Source organism: Zootoca vivipara, chromosome 8, assembly GCF_965207765.1.
Source record: "Zootoca vivipara chromosome 8, rZooViv2.hap1.1, whole genome shotgun sequence".
Lineage (NCBI taxonomy): Eukaryota > Metazoa > Chordata > Lepidosauria > Squamata > Lacertidae > Zootoca > Zootoca vivipara.
In genome coordinates, this window is record NC_142591.1 from 6474481 (window position 1) to 6491167 (window position 16687).

The window sequence follows — 16687 nt, forward strand, 5'->3', positions numbered from 1 at the left end:
GACCAAAATCTTGAGTCGACAGAGATGCTATTTGCATTTCAAGGGAAGCCTCCATTTATGCTGCTTGTGCTTTTCTGTCTAGGTTTTGGATTCTGAGCAGGATCCAGCTGACCATGTCCCAGAAGTAGAAGAAGATCTAGACCTTCTCTATGATACACTTGATATTGAAAATCCTAGTGACAGCGGCCCTGACATGGAAGATGATGACAGTGTCCTGAGTACTCCTAAGCCAAAGCTAAAGTAATTGGAGATTTTGATGGCCGCTTTGCAGATTCTCGAACCAACTGTCTGTTAGGATGAGAGATGCTGGGGCAACAGAGGGGAAGGGGGGGGGTGTTGACTGTGTTTCGGTACCTGCCCGCTTGCTCAAACGGCAGTTTTGCACATGAGCGAGGGAGAGATCTTGGGAAGGATCGACAGCAACCTCTCACATTTTGGCGCACTGTTTCTAGAGGTTTCTATAGCCTCGGCCAAGTTTTGGAGCGCCTAGCCAAAAACAACATTACAATGGCCTTTGTTTTCTTACTATAGACCTTACTTTGAAGGAATGTCACATTCAAGCTCTCAAGCAGAAATCGGAAGCCTCCACAGCATCAGAAACCAGAGAGAGCCACCCAGTCCTGTAAGCGCATAAAACAAGTCCATAAAATATTGACCTGTGCATAAAAATAATTGAATACAACTGATAGTTAATCACAAATGTGTTTCCGCTTCTTAGTAAAGTACGGCAGTTTTATAAATCTGTAGATTTGCCCTTAACCAGAGGGGGCTTGCTTTTTAAAAGGGGTTTCACCCAAGGTGTTTTACCGACTCGTTGTTCAAAACAGGTTGAAGTGCCTGAAGAGGACAAGAATATTGGAAGCAGACAACCAGCAGCCAACATCTCTGACACCGTGTCTTATGTAAGTGCCTTTGTATCAGTATCATTCAGGCAGGGGTCGCTAGTGTGAAACACAGAAATATTTAACAGCTATATAGAACAGGCATCCCCAAACTGCGGCCCTCCAGATGTTTTGGTCTACAACTCCCATGATCCCTAGCTAAGGGGACCAGTGGTCAGGGATTATGGGAATTGTAGTCCAAAACATCTGGAGGGCTGAAGTTTGGGGATGCCTGATATAGAACTTCAGAGTCATTTGGCAAGACGGATGACAACTTCTGTTCTAATCTTTTTGTTTTCAGGGGATTCATTTTGGATTGGTGCCAGTTTTTTGTGTTTTTTTTTTAATCTCTTCCCAAGTATACTGCATTTTTTCCTTTCTTGGAATCCCTGTTTTTTGAAACCTTACATCCTTTATAGGCCACAATTTGAATATTTAAAAAAGAACAACCACGTATCACCCTACAGCCCAGGTACACATTCCATGCAGGTGTTTGGGAGAGAGTCAACTGGGAACCATTGACTGTGGTGGGGTGTCTATTTTACGTAGTAAAGGAGATAGAGGCGTTTTGATGGAGATGTTTTTAATGGACCTTTGAGAGGCGATTACACTGTTGTTATATGGGTAGAAGGGTGTTTTTACTGTTTTTAACTTGAGGGTTTTAAATTCAGGGTTGGTATTGTTTTACTTGAAAAATGCACCTGGGATGAAAGTTGCTGAGAGGGGGGGGGGGCAATTGCAGTAGTTTAGGGCAGGGGGGAGGCATGGTGTAGGAATCATGACAAGCCCGGTTATACGCAGGGCTGCCTCTGAAACATCGGCTGGTGCAGAATTTGGCAGCCAGGTGGCTCACCAGGGCAAGACAGTTTGAGAATATTACACCAATCCTGACCCAACTGCACTGACTGCTGATTAGTTTCCTGTGTCCAATTCAAAGTGCTGGTTTTGACCTATAAAGTCTTGAACAGCTCAAGACTGCAATACCTCAAAGACCTCCTCTCTCCATATAAACCAGGCATCCCCAAACGTTGGCCCTCCAGATGTTTTGGACTACAATTCCCATCATCCTTGACCACTGGTCCTGTTAGCTAGGGATCATGGGAGTTGTAGGCCAAAACATCTGGAGGGCCGCAGTTTGGGTATGCCTGATATAAACAAACCCAGATCTGATCAGCACCTGAGGCCCTTCTTCATGTGCCTCCTCCATGAGAGGTCCAGAGGGCGGCAACACAAGGGCAGGTCTTTTCTGTGGTGGCTCCCCCTCTGCCCTCTCTGGGGAGGCTTGCCTGGCACCTTCATTGTACATCTTTAGGCGCCAGATGAAAACGTTCCTCATCGAATAGGCCTTTGGCTGATTAATATCCCAAGGCCTTTTAAATGTGGGGGTTATTTTTGTTTTAACTATTTTTGCTTTTGTCCTGTATTTTTATCTTGTGAACTGCCCTGAGATCCTTGGATTAAGGGCGGTACATAAAATTTACTCCTACTATGACTACTACTACTACTACTACTACTACTACTAATTTATTATTTATACCCCGCCTATCTGGCTGGGTTTCCCCAGCCACTCTGGGCGGCTTCCAACAGAAAAATAAAACACAATAATCTATTAAACATTAAAAGCCTCCCTGAACAGGGCTGCCTTCAGATGTCTTCTAAAAGTCTGGTAGTTGTTTTCCTCTTTGACATCTGATGGGAGGGCGTTCCACAGGGCAGGCGCCACCACCGAGAAGGCCCTCTGCCTATTTCCCTGCAACTTGGCTTCTTGCAACGAGGGACCTGCCAGAAGGCCCTCGGTGCTGGACCTCAGTGTCCGGGCAGAATGATGGAGGTGGAGACGCTCCTTCAGGTATACTGGACTGAGGCCATTTAGGGCTTTAAAGGTCAGCACCAACACTTTGAATTGTGCTCGGAAATGTACCGGGAGCCAATGTAGGTCTTTCAAGACCGTTGTTATGTGGTCCTGGCAGCCGTTCCCAGTCACCAGTCTAGCTGCCGCATTCTGGATTAGTTGTAGTTTCCGAGTCACCTTCAAGGGTAGCCCCACGTAGAGTGCATTGCAGTAGTCCAAGCGGGAGATAACTAGAGCATGCACCACTCTTGCTAGACAGTCTGCAGGCAGGTAGGGTCTCAGCCTGCGTACCAGGTGGAGCTGATAGACAGCTGCCCTGGGCACAGAATTGACTTGCACCTCCATGGACAGCTGTGAGTCCAAAATGACTCCCAGGCTGCGCACCTGGTCCTTCAGGGGCACAGTTACCCCATTCAGGACCAGGGAATCCTCCACACCTGCCCGCCTCCTGTCCCCCACGAACAGTACTTCTGTCTTGTCAGGATTCAACCTCAATCTGTTAGCCACTGCTACTACTACTACTAGGAGATGGGAATGGAGTGGGGTTGGTTTATGGGGTTAGAAAGAGGAAGTAAAATGTGCTCTTGAGAATGCCTTGACCCGCTGAGAGTGGAGGTATGTATGAGCTTTGTGGGTGGGTTGAGAATGTGACGTAGAGCTCTGGCTGAGTAATGTTTTGTACCTTTGGGTTCTGCTGCAGAGAGTTTGTTATCCAGTGCCCAGCTTGTCAAATACCATGTGCCTTTGCAACATTGGAGACCTGGGATAGAATGGCGTCTCTGTTGGCATATGGACTACAGCAGAAATGCAGGCCAAGGTGGCTGTTTTGCAGTTCATGTTGAAGCCAGTCCAACTTGGGGCTTCATAGCATCTATGATACTGTTTGGGATAGATCCATAGATAATGGATTGCACGATGTTTTGCACTGGTCTGGCTATGGCCATTATTTATTGGCACTTTTTAAATATATACATGCTGGCAGAGTACAAAGGCTTTCACAGAACATCCACTCCAGTGTAATTTGTTGTTTGCAGGAAAATAAACATCAAGAAGACACAGAAACTGAACTGTCTCCCCTGGATAGCTTCATGGAAAAGGCTCCGCTAAGTGGCAGGATGACAAAGACAGAATCCCTCATAATTCCTTCCAGCAGGTAACCTGTCTATAAGCTGCAACATCACCTCCAAAATCTACCTTGTATGGATGTAACTCGAGACAGAAGAGCTTTTAACTTATGGCATCTGAGCATCATTTTGCATGGCTTTCAGTCCCCGTGTTCTGTTCCAGATGTTATGCACCTTAGTGACCATTCTGTTTCCTAAACAATTTTTTTTAAAAAAATATGATTCAAAGTAAGCTTGCAAAATATTTAATAGCATCACCAGTACAGTGATTAATTAAAGAGACAAAAGTATACCTAAACAATGAAATGGACATGGCCGAAATATACTGACAATTGAGCAACCGCAAACTGAGGTGTGGTACTTCCTTTTTTCTTCCAGTATTGAGATTTGTGAAGCTATCAATGATTTATACCTCAGCTGAAACTCTTTTATTTGTCCCAGTTCCTTCTGGAGCAGGAGAACATGTGCTTGCTCCATTTTCCCTGTGACAGCCATTTAGATATTTGAAAATGGCTATCATATGTCCTCTCCGTCTCCTCTTTACCAGGCTAAATATGCCCAGTTCTCTAAATTGTTACTCATTTAGATTTATATCAATATTTGTGTGATTGTGTTTAAATTGGAAATTGTTTTTTTATATATGCTCTTGTTGATTTGTTAACCGCTTTGTGCTTCATTCAATTACTAGGCAGGATAGAGTTTTAAAAGATAAATAAAAAACAATTGCACTTTAACCTGCTGGTTTAATTGATATTGATATTATTGATATTTCCTGCTGGCCCAGGAAAGCTGCAATACAGTGAGCAGCATTTGAGCCATTGATAAAGATCCCCCTATTCTCCTTTAGCTCCTTTCGATCGGAAGTGAAGCATTTGGGACGCAGAGGCAGAAGCACATCTCTGAAGGAAAGGCAGCCCGCTAAGCAGCAGAATGAGAGAGCCAACAGCCTGGACAACGAACGCTCTCCAGGCACCAGGCATCGCTTGCAGGTGAAATGGGCTGCCCAGTGCCAAAGGGGCCTCCTCCTCCTTCTCCTCATGTTCTGGGGGCATGCTGCCAAACCGTCTCAAAACTTTGTCATAGTTTTGGAGGGGATTCCAAGTTTTGAGGTCTGGAGTTTGTAAAAGCTCTCAGCATGTGCACCAGAATGTGCAATAAAGAGGCTCTGTTTTTAAGGAATGTTTTTTTTATCATTCATTACCCTAAGGTCCCAGGGCAGGTTACATCATTAAAAGCAATATTTAGAACAGTTTATAACCAGAAAAAAATATTCAAAACCACTTATAACCATGAAAACGAGGCTGGTCCTAAAAACATGCACCTCATGTGTGAAAAGCCAGTCTTTAGCATTCTCCTGAAACTATATAATGAAAGTGCCAGACTTAGAGAATGCCCTCTCCCAGGCCACCAACCCTTGAGCCCTAGTGGCCCGGGGCGCTGAGGGGCGCCCCAGCAAGTGGGGGAAGCTGCGTGGCGGCCTCCCTTTCCCTCCTCCTGGACGCCCGTCAGCCGCGCCGCTCGGAGGAGAGAGGTAAATGAGCGGAGCAGGGGCACTAGGACCCTGTTCCGCTCTGCAGCGGAGCTTTCCTTTTTTTAAATGGATGGATGGATATGCACCAGGGCGCCCAATGACCTTAAGACGCTACTGCTTGAGCCTTCTCTGCTGGTTTCAGCACTCAAGGTGGTCTGCAGGGAGGAGGCAGGCTTTCAGATTTTTTGGGGGGAGGGGGGACTGAGTTATTTAGGGTTTTAAACCCCAGTGAGAGCACCTTGAATTGGGTGCAGAAAGGAACTGGCTACCAAGCAGCTGATTTAAAAGAGGCTGTATGAGATCTAAATGGAACCCCAGCCAGTAATTCAGCTGCTGCATTTTAGACCAGTTGAAGTTTTCAAGTCGTCTTCAATAATACCTTGATCCTCAGCAAGTCAGAAATTGGCAACTATGGACAAATGGCAAAACAGTGTGCCTAGATCAGGCACCCCAAACTTCAGCCCTCCAGATGTTTTGGACTACAATTCCCATCTTCCCCGACCACTGGTCCTGTTAGCTAGGGATCATGGGACTTGTAGGCCAAAACATCTGGAGGGCCGCAGTTTGGGGGTGCCTGGCCTAGATGTTTGAATCAAGCCAATTATTTTGGGTGCACAGGAATTTATTTGACATCACTTCATAGATGTCCCAGCTCAATGGGCTAAAGAAAAAAAAACCATAAGATTGTGGCAGTGATTTAGATTGAGCATTAAATAGCTGGGCAATGAAGCTTGTTCTAATAAATGAGGAATCTTAAGGGCTGCTTTCATTTATTTACAGATCCCTAGGAAAACTGTGTACGACCAGTTGAATCACATCTTGATCTCAGATGATCAGCTACCAGAAAATATCATTCTGATCAATACCTCTGACTGGCAAGGACAGGTAAGGAGATTTGGAGTGATAAGTACATAGTCATTTTAGCTTAAATCACAAAGGGCCAACTGTAGACAGACCCTTAAATGTTCCAGTCCCCAGATCATTTGGTTGCCCTTTTTGAAATGGAGTGGCCAGAATGGCACACAGTTTTCCAAGTATGGCTGTATCCTAGATTTGTATGAGGTCTTTGCAATACTGGCAATTTTACTTTCAGTCCCTTGTGAAATAGAATTTTCCCTTTTCATGCTGCCAAATGCCGAGCTATTCTAATTTATTCCTTCTGGTTAGTCACCCGAGTTCTTGTTGCAATTTTTTTGATTCCTTCTGCATCAGTACATTTACAGGGCAATCCTAACCATACCTACTCAGAAGCAAGCCCTTCTGAATTCAGTAGATATTACTCTCAGTTAAGTAGGGTTAGGATTACAGCTGCACATTTGTTGAACTTAATTTACCACCCATGTGTTGCCCATTCATGGCGCTTCAATTGCAGCACTTCTAAGGCAGCCTCCTTGGATGTTTGCTATCCTGAGTAATAATAATAATAATAATAATAATAATAATAATAATAATAATATATTATTATTATTATTATTATTTATACCCCACCCATCTGGCTGGGTTTCCCCAGCCACTTTGGGCGGCTTCCAACAGAAATATTAAAATACACTAATTTCTTAAAGATTAAAAGCTTCCCTAAACAGGGCTGCCTTCAGAAGTCCTCTAAAAGTCTGGTAGTTGTTTTTCTTTTTGACATCTAGTGGGAGGGCGTTCCACAGGGTGGGTGCCACTACCGAGAAGGCCCTCTGCCTGGTTCCCTGTAACTTGGCTTCTCGCAGCGAGGGAACCGCCAGAAGGCCCTCGGCACTGGACCTCAGTGTCCGGGCAGAGCGATGGAGGTGTAGCCCAACGGCTTTGCAAACTTGGCTGCTATTCTGCTCACTAGATAATTTACACACAAATTAAAGAGTACCAGTTACAAATTTGGTCCGCCCATGCTGGGTTTGGTTCATTACGTAAAAACGGCTTTACATTTTTTGTCACAAAATTTGCAACCGCTTTTGGATAGCGTTCAAACCCGCGGTGGGTCTTGAACCTGGAATCGCAGGGAAATCTGATGGCAGCAGGTGTGAAACTTATTTGGCACTCGCCAAATGAAGAAACTTCAGGAACATAACACAAAGGAGGGCAGAGATAGTCACTGGTATTCCCTAATCGTTAATAAATATAAAAACATTCAGGTCAGATTTGCTCACTCACCTGAGCTATAATGCACTTAGCTGCTTGGTTCTCTGTGCTACGTTGTGCCCCCCCCCCCGACAGCTGGACACAATTTTGAAACACAGAGCTGTGCTTTGAGCTGTTGTCCTCACAACATATTTTGCTGTGCTTAACAGATAGCCCCACTCAATGGCATCCAGTGTTCCTTAGAGCTAGGACCCAAAGCAGTGGATTCAAATTACAAGAAACAGTGGGGGAGACTTCCTGACAGTAAGAGCTGTTTGACAGTGGAACTCTCCTTCCTTGGAGGCTTTTAGGCAGAGTTTGGATGGCCCCCTGTTAGGGATTATTTAGTTGTGGTTCCTGCATTGCCGGGGGTTGGACTAAATGACCCCCGAGGTCCCGTCCAACTCTACAGTTCTTGGGTTCCAGGAGACCTTAATGAACCCCAACAATTTTCTCAAGCTCGTTTGCTTGAAGGATTGTTGGCCACTGTGGCCATGTTTGAATCAGTATATGTTAATAAAATATGATGTAAATTGCCAGGGGTGTTTTTTAAAAGGACAGTACAGAAATAACTAAAATAAATCAATGCATTAAAATATATATATATAGAAGGTCATTTTTTTTACACACTTGTATATCATTCTCAGTTTCTTTCAGATATCTTGCAAAAGCATGCCCTTCCAATCGTCTGCACATGCTCTTCTGCAGATATCCAGGCAGCTTTCAGCACCATTGTCTCTAGAATACAGAGATAGTAAGTTATTTTCTTTTTTTTAAATAATATTGTGTATATATATATGTGTGTGTGTGTCCCAGACTCTCGTGCATGGGCCCAGCAGAGATGCCCCAAGTTTTATTGCCAGTAAAAAAATAAGGCCACAACTCTTGTCCCAAAGGAGAATTTGAGTTGACTTTCCCTGATGAAGTCTAGCAAGAGAGATGTTTTTCTAAGACCACTTCATTATTTCACCAATATGTATAAGTTACCAAGCGAACGTTTTTACGATGCATCTGTCTGAGACATAAGAAACTGAATTTTCTATAAAGGCAGATGGGTGAGGCCAACCACAGATGTTCAGGGAGGGAAGGCGAGGCTTAGGAGAGATGTTGTAGTTGACACTATCACTCTGTAAATATCCATAAAAATGGCAAAAGTAGTTTCTTTCCCAAATAGGTTTCATCTTAAACAATGGCAGACGCAGCAAATAAAGAGCTCACTTGTAATATATCAGTGGTTCCAGTGCTCATTTCTTCTCTTTCCAAAACAGATTTTTTTTATCTTGAACAATTGCAAACGTAATAAAGAGCTCACTTGTGGTATTGCAGTAGTCATTGTATCGCCACCCTGTTCATTGTTTTATCAGCAGAGATCCTGGCAGATACCCGTGTCATAGAGGGATGCTCACTGAGCAAGCTGGGCACTCAAAATAATGAATGGCCCAGCCTCCCTACAAACTGAAAGGCAGATGAAACTCATTTCCATAAATTTGCTAGCTATAAGCATCAGTCTGTGTGGTACCCCACTGCTTTTACTGCCCGAATCCAAAATTACTTCTGTCGGTATCCGTTTTCTGTGTTGCCCTCTACAAGAATGCATTCCCCCCCACCCTTAATTGTTTGTATTTCCATATAAAGAGTCTGAAATTTGGTTTAAAACATGCCGTTGTAAGCTAATGTCCCCCCCCCCCCAAGTAGCTTCCTAATCTCCTGGTGAGATACCATTATGTATTGAGTAGAAGCCTGCTTGGAACATCTGTAGAAAGACAGCTCTTCATAGATGGCTGTTTTCTGGGACGGGCGTAAGTGGCGAGCTGAGCTTCTGCAGCACATAACAGCCTCAACACATCCTTTGCCGTCGCAGCAAACTGTGACCGCGGCACAGGCACTTTTGTGGCCACCCCACCCAGAATGACTTGCTTTAGGAGGAAGGGCCGTTTAGCTTCCTCCTAGAGCAAAGGAGGGAGGAGAGGGGGGCACAGGGTTCACTGGCGGGGGTGCATTGCCGCCCTTCCAGCAGCAAAGAACCAGAAAACTCAAAATCGTGGTTTTTTTTGGGGGGGGGGGGTTGCTGCCACCGCCACCACTGCCATGAAGTGGAAAGGTGGCAGAAGCCAGGGGGAGATGAAGCGGGAGGAGGGGGGGTGGCTCAGTGTTACGGCTTTGGGAAAGTTATTCCTCCCCTGGTTGCAGCAAGAGCAGAGAAAAGAAGGTGGAGTCCTTTTTAATGAGTTTATTCATTCACTAGCTGGCCCTGCCACACGTTGTTGCGGCTTAGTCTGTTAAATGGGCCCTCAGAGCCCCCCTTTTGACTCCTCCCCCCACCCCCGGGCTCATCCCTGTGATTGGCCCCACCCTGTCCCGACCCATGACCTTTCCTGCCCCCTCCTCCCCCCACTCAGGGGAGCCCCCAGCTCTATTTTGCAAACCTCTACTCTGCCTAGTTGCTGCAAAAAGCCTGTTTTCAGTTGGTTGCTGTGGAATTTTGTGATGTCACCGATTGTCTGCAGCCAATGGAGACGCTGCTTCTCCGTTCTATTTCCCAGCATGCACTTTTATCTGTTTGGTGTGTTCTGAAACACGGGGTTTTAGGGGTTTTATGTTGCACAGGTGTGACATCTGTCTTAGCAAACTTCATAAGATTAATCTCACGGTAGCATGGGACGTTGTGTGCAAATTTGAACGCTATCAGTCAAGCGGTTTTGGTGAAAAGTGGAAACAAACCCACATGCCGTTTTTACATAGATAATAGCGAGAGACAGAAGAACGTGGTGAGCCTGGACGATGGCGTTGCTCCAACTGGGCTCCTCCTTCCTCCATCCTAGCAATAGCATCTCCTCTTACGGAGGCCATTTGTGGCCAAATGTCTCCGATTCTTTTGTTCCTGCACTCTTAACAAATGCCGCATTCTGGGAGAAGGGGGGTCAGAAATACTCCCCAGCGTGTCAGCTGGCTGCCCTGCCTTTGTCTCCTTCCCTCCTTCTAACGCTTCCCAACTCTTCGGTTCATCTATCTCTGAGCTGTGACTTCCCTCAAACCCCTGCTGTAAGTCAAAGCTACATTCCTCTTCTCCTGCAGTGTTAGGACAAGGAGTGGTGTGTGTGTGTGTGTGTGTGTGTGCGCGCGCTCTCTCCATCCTTCCTCCTCCATCTCGCTCTCTTGAGTCCAATCCCTGACACTCAGGCAGTGCAATCGCTTAGGCCACCCCCCTGGCTGTAACTCGGTCGATGCTCTGTACGCAAAAGGTCCCAGGTTCAATCTGAAACCCCAGAGAGTCACTGGTGAGCTGGGAGGATCGGTTTTGTGACTTGGTCTAAGGGAGCTTCCTAATACTGGCAAGTACTGTACATAGGAAGTCACCCTAGGAGGAGGCAGCCCATTGGTCCATCCAGGGTTTCAATCCAATGATATTTCCGGCCCTACCTGGACGTACCAGGGATTGAACGCAGAACCTTTGGCATGCAAAGCAAATGCTCTGCACCCGAGCTAGCGTACTGAAGGTGCTGAAGGTGACTTGCATACAAAATTAAGAGTGTTGCAGACTGTCTGTCTGATTAATCATAACTTTCTTACAGTTGGAACAAAAACATAGCAAAAACAAGCAAGCAAACCCAAAAAACAGCAGGCATGATTGCCACAGTTTCTATCTTTTTAAACAAACCTCCTGTCCTTTGACTAAAGACAAAGGGAGTCACATGAATCATCATCATCATCATCATCACTTTTAATTTGTATACCGCCTTTCTATCATACAATACTCAAAGCGGTTTACAAGCTGAAGAAACAGAATCTAATGAAATACAAAACAACCTTATAACAATCTAATGCAATACAAAAATATGATAATAAAACATAGCTTTAAAATAAGCAATCAAATAACGTAACGTTCAGCAATCATTACAATAGTATAGAATAATATCAGCATATGAAAATTAAACAGAAACCCACTCTTAACATTTACAATAAATAATTTCAAAACAATAATCAATAAAACAACAGCAAGCCACAATGCATAAAACAATACAATACAAATTGAAAAATATAGACGAGGGTGAGGCAAGGCAGATGGAAAGAGGCCTTGCCTGATGGAGTCTCCCCCTCACAGTTCTTCCTCCAGGCACAGCTTCCTTATGAGGAGTCCCAGGGCCGAAGGGGGCGAGGCAAGGCAGGTGGAAAGAGGCTTTGCCTGATGGAGTCTCCCCCTCACAGTTCTTCCTCCAGGCACAGCTTCCTTATGAGGAGTCCCAGGGCTGGAGGGGGCGAGGCAAGGCAGGTGGAAAGAGGCTTTGCCTGATGGAGTCTCCCCCTCACAGTTCTTCCTCCAGGCACAGCTTCCTTATGAGGAGTCCCAGGAGAATGATTCTCTTCTCGTTCATAAGCTGTATTCCCAGGCTGATGTAACTCACTTTCTAAGAGACCAAAGCACAAATTTGAAAGCCCCTTGTTTAAATGTGCCCTCTGGTAGGAAAGTCACCGAGTGCCCACTTGCTTTCAGCCTTGACCTTCTGCCATGAGTATGTACTTACAGTTAGGTTAATAATGTACATGGTCTAAAATACCCACCAATCTCTGGATTTTATTTAAAAGCAGTAATGTTCCCTCCTCTCTCTTCAGCTGCAACTGCAATTCTCAGCCTCCCAATCCAATTAAAATTGCAATTGCGGGAGCCCAGAATTATCTCAGTGCTGTGCTGAGGCTCTTTGTAGAACAACTGTCTCACAAAACCCCAGACTGGCTCAGCTACATGAGATTTCTTATCATACCAGTAGGTAAGCAAGCTTTTCTGTCCTTTCTTCTTCCTTTGAATTAACCTCTTTCTCACTACATCACAACACAGGAACTGTTTGTCTGTTCAAGTTGTGTCGCCCGCTCTGGTTATAATGCTCTTGTACAGGGTTGCTGGATATTAAATATAGCACAGGCAGCCTCTAGAATACCAGCACTTTCCTATCACTCCCCTTCCAAACTCTGTGGCAGAATGGGAAGGATAACTAGCAGTCAGAGCTTCAACTGGAGTGGAGGTTATTTATAGTTCCTTCCAGTGTGCATTGCAAATCGAAGCTGAATCTAAGCAAGACAGAAGTGCTATAAGTGAACTGTTCCAGTGTGCAGGAGTTGGCAGAATGACCTGTTCTTAATGGGGCCACACACCCCTTGAAGGAGCAGGTCCGTAGTCTGGGATGCTCCCGGAACCATGGTTGTTCCTTGAGGGCCAACTGGCCTCAGTGGCAGCGCCGGTGCTAGGGCTTTTTGCGCCCTAGGCTAAATCACCTTCTGGCGCCTCCCCCCCGGCACATGCGTCATGACGCGTGCACAACGCTGCTGACGCCGCTGCGTCCCCTCCATAGGCGGGAGGGTGCTGAGCTCTCATTTTGGCTCGCGCGCCTCCCGCCTATGGAGGGGACGCTGTGAGCTCTTCAGCGGCGGTGGCAGTGAGCGAGCGGCGGCAGCGGCAGGAACAGCGCCCATAGCTGAAGGCTTCAGCTACAGGCGCTGCCACCGCCACCGCTTGCTCATTGCTCCCGGCAGTGTGGGCAGGTGGCGGGCAGGCTCGCCAGCGCCCCCTCCCTTTCAGGGGAGCAGCCGCCCGCCAGGCTCCGGTGACGTGCGTGGAGGCGCCGGCAGGCTCAATAGCGCCCCCTCCATTTCGGCACCCTAGGCCATGGCCTAGTTTGCCTAAATGGAGGCGCCGGCCCTGCTCAGTGGTTAGGAGTGCCTGTGCTGATGTGCCAACCACTGCCATTTCTGCATAGGGATAGCCTGGGCTTGGTTACTTAGACTGTGGTAACATCTAAGCTGGACTACTGTAATTCACTCCACATGGAACTTCCCTTGAAGACATCTGGAAACTACAACTAGTGCAAAATGCTACAGGAGGAATCTCAATAGGGGCAACAGGCTGCAAGCATATAATGCTGTAGTAATCTGACGTCTCCCAGCCCCACAATTTTTTTTATTATAACAAAGTTGTATATAATAAGGAGAGTCCTGCTTTATTTTCTACCTTTGTTTCTACCGCCTTGTTTGTGACCGCTTACTTTTCAAAACACTAAGAACATCTCACATCCCAGAAGAGGAAGAAGAAACTAAATTTCAGCGACTTTTCACAATTTTGAGCACATCTTCACCCTGAAGGCAATAAGTTGGGATTTCCTTTCTTCTGACCACCAAAGGGGTATAAACGTAATATATTCTGGACTGCTAATGTGCATCTGCCATACAGAACATATTTATTTCTTTGTGTTATTTATAGGTTGTCATCCGGTGGCAAAGTATCTGGGTTCCGTTGATTGTCAGTATAACTACTTCTTCCAAGATTTGTCCTGGAAAGATTTATTTAACAAACTCGAAGCACAAAATGCTGGTGAGGCTGTCTTAATACTTATTTGCATAAGGTTGCCTGAACTGATGACTTTGAAAAAGAATAATTGTTTCCTGGAGGCTACTGGGGGGCATTGCCACTAATACCTGCTGTGTCCCATTAGTGGACATGCCCTCCGGTGCTTCTGAAAAAAATGAAATTTCCTTGCCACAAATTCCTGTTTCTAGCAGGTGCCAGAGGGTATTCCCCCCCCTTCTGTGTTCTGGGGGTGCTGCTTTCCTGTCTCTGCCAGTTGATGGTGGGTGGTCCTCTATGGCTTATGCCACTGCCGTATGTAGAGCATTGCAGAATACAGACCAGCTCCTTTTCTGCCACTCTGTATGGCAGTTCCCCTGTTCTTTCACACATTGGCATGGTTGTTTGGTTCTGCAGCTTTTTTGTTTCAGTTGCAGCATTTGGAGGGAAGCTGCCTTCTGCTGCCAATAGGGTCTGGGCAGCGAGGAAGCAGCATTGCCTACTGAGCCTGCTGGCTTCATTAGGAGGCAGCATCTCATTAGTGGCAATGCCCTAAGGCAGGCAAACTTCGGCCCTCCAGATGTTTTGGACTACAATTCCCATCTTCCCCAGCTACTGGTCTTGTTAGCTAGGGATCATGGGAGTTGTAGGCCAAAACATCTGGAGGGCCGCAGTTTGGGGATGCCTGCCTTAAGGCATCCTCTGAAAACAGAATTTCACAGTAAGGCAATTTCTGTGTCTCCCAGGACATTCTATACAAGATCTCAAAGCAGCTGTTTTATTACAGAAAAATTTCAGAAACAGACTGGAAAGAGAAGTTGCTGAATTGCAACTCATTAGCAAGCTTAAAACCATGGAGCCACCTGGAATGAACAGAGACATAGGATTCTTATCTCATTATACATGATCAAGCTTTCCTTAGCACCTCAGCCCTTACTCCCCCCCCCGCAAGACCAATTGCAGTCATTAACAGTCGTTAACAGTCATCAACAGGTTTACCACTCCTATCAGCCCATCACCCATTCCCACCCCCACCCCCACCCTCTGAATATACATAAGGGTCTGGTGACTTCTATTTCAGTGTATCTGACGAAGTGTGCATGCACACGAAAGCTCATACCAAAATAAAAACTTAGTTGGTCTTTAAGGTGCTACTGAAGGAATTTTTTTATTTTGATGCAATTTCTGTGCTTTGCTTTCTGGATCTTCTGCCTTCCCAGTTTCCAGTGTCCGTTCGTAACAGCACTGGAGGCATCAAAGATATGCTGATTCCTTCCCACAATTCCACAAATTTCCACAAATTTGGTTTGATTCTCCTTGAGTTAAGAATATTGTATTCAGCTGTTGAATTTTCCTTTTAGAGTCTAATAGTATCTCACGTCCTCCCACCTGGAGCTGGGAGAAGGCAGCTGTGGTTGGTATCTGCCATTCTACCCTGTTGAATTCGGGTAACAGATGCCATGTCACGACACTCTTAAGCTGGTACAGAAAAAAATAAGGCCATTGGAGGTTACATGACCATATTTTAAAAAGTAAATGTGAAAAAGAGCTTTATTTGAGGGAAAAATGCTCTATGGATGTGTTGTATACAAAGATCAGAACAGTCATCACCATGATGCCCTCCTTATGTCTCTGGTTGCTGGTTGCTGTTGGAAACAGAAAAGTTGGGAGTAGGTAGATCTAGCAAGCAGTTCTTGCCACTCTGGGCCCCTTCAGGAGGAAGGGTGGGGTATAAATTGGGTGGATGAATGGATGGATGGACTTGCAGTTCCTTCCAAATGCATGGCAAATGGTCGTCATGCTTCTCTCTCTCTCTCTCTCTCTCTCTCTCTCTCTCTCTCTCTCTCTCTCTCTCTCTCTCTGTTTCAGTCCAGGAACCGCCTGATATTGTCTCCAGAATAACTCAGTACCTAGTGGGAGCAAACTGTGCCCACCAGTTGCCCATTGCAGAAGCCATGTTGACATACAAGCGGAAAAGGTACATTGTTACGGAAAAGCAACTTCTCCTTGGTAGCCAGGAAATCCTGGCAGCTGGACGACACTTCCCAGTAGGATAAGCCAGTCGATAGCACTTTCGATAATAATCAGTTCAAAGCAAAGTACTGTCTGCGGAAATATTTGTACTTTGAATGCAGCCCAAGTGATGTTGCAGAAAGGCAGCTAGGCCCTTGTGTTGGCTTGGTAGTGTGGGAATCTTGGCATTGCCATTTGGTCCTGTGCCATCTGTATAACATGAAGAGCTTTTCAGCTGCACAACGCATGTTGCTCCAGGCTTCTCATGTTACTTTAACAACATCGGAAGTAATACCCCTCCCCACCTCATTATATATAAGGATCTGGTGACTTCTGTTTCAGTGTATCTGAAGAAGTGTGCATAGACACAAAAGATCATACCAAGAACAAACTTAGTTGGTCTCTAAGGTGCTATTAGACAATTATTTTATTTTATTTTTATATGTTTCTACCGTGTTTCTCCTAAAATAAGACGGTCCTCAAAAATAAGCCATGCCAGGCTTTTAAGTAGTAGTATAAATATAAGACATCCCCCGAAAATAAGCCGGGGGTGGGAGCCGCTTCGGGGAGCGCAGCGCAGCGCGAAGAGCCTGGTGAGAGGCAGCTGCGGCTGCAGGTGAAGCCCGGGATCTGCGTGGGCGACTGGGGGCAAACGCACTGAGCGCTGCGGCGGTGGCGAAGAGGCGCCCGATCAGCCCGCTTCTCAGCTGATCGGGCGCCTCTTCGCTACCGCCGCAGCGCTCAGTGCATTCACCCCCAGTCGCCCACGCAGATCCCGGGCTTCACCTGCAGCCGCAGCTGCCTCTCACCGGGCTCTTCGTGCTGCTGCTTCGGGGAGCACAGTGC

The 16687-nt window shown here is 46.1% G+C and overlaps 1 protein-coding gene across 17 annotated transcripts in view; it reads left to right on the plus strand.

The window, feature by feature from the left end:
* Positions 1-16687, plus strand: part of PACS2 (phosphofurin acidic cluster sorting protein 2) — a 45597-nt gene that overhangs the window by 13922 nt on the left and 14988 nt on the right. For 15 of the 17 annotated variants that reach the window (XR_015951610.1, XR_015951611.1, XM_060278086.2 and 12 more), the window contains 10 exons: positions 83-240; positions 532-622; positions 828-902; positions 3768-3886; positions 4705-4846; positions 6169-6273; positions 8142-8248; positions 12106-12260; positions 13745-13855; positions 15698-15806. Coding sequence is in view for 15 of the 17 variants with exons in the window: in XM_060278086.2 (XP_060134069.1) it covers positions 83-240; positions 532-622; positions 828-902; positions 3768-3886; positions 4705-4846; positions 6169-6273; positions 8142-8248; positions 12106-12260; positions 13745-13855; positions 15698-15806 (1172 nt within the window). In the remaining 2 variants the exon portion in view is untranslated. The remainder of the gene's footprint in view (positions 1-82; positions 241-531; positions 623-827; positions 903-3767; positions 3887-4704; positions 4847-6168; positions 6274-8141; positions 8249-12105; positions 12261-13744; positions 13856-15697; positions 15807-16687) is intronic. The other 2 variants (XM_060278084.2, XM_088676084.1) reach the window with 1 other exon arrangement.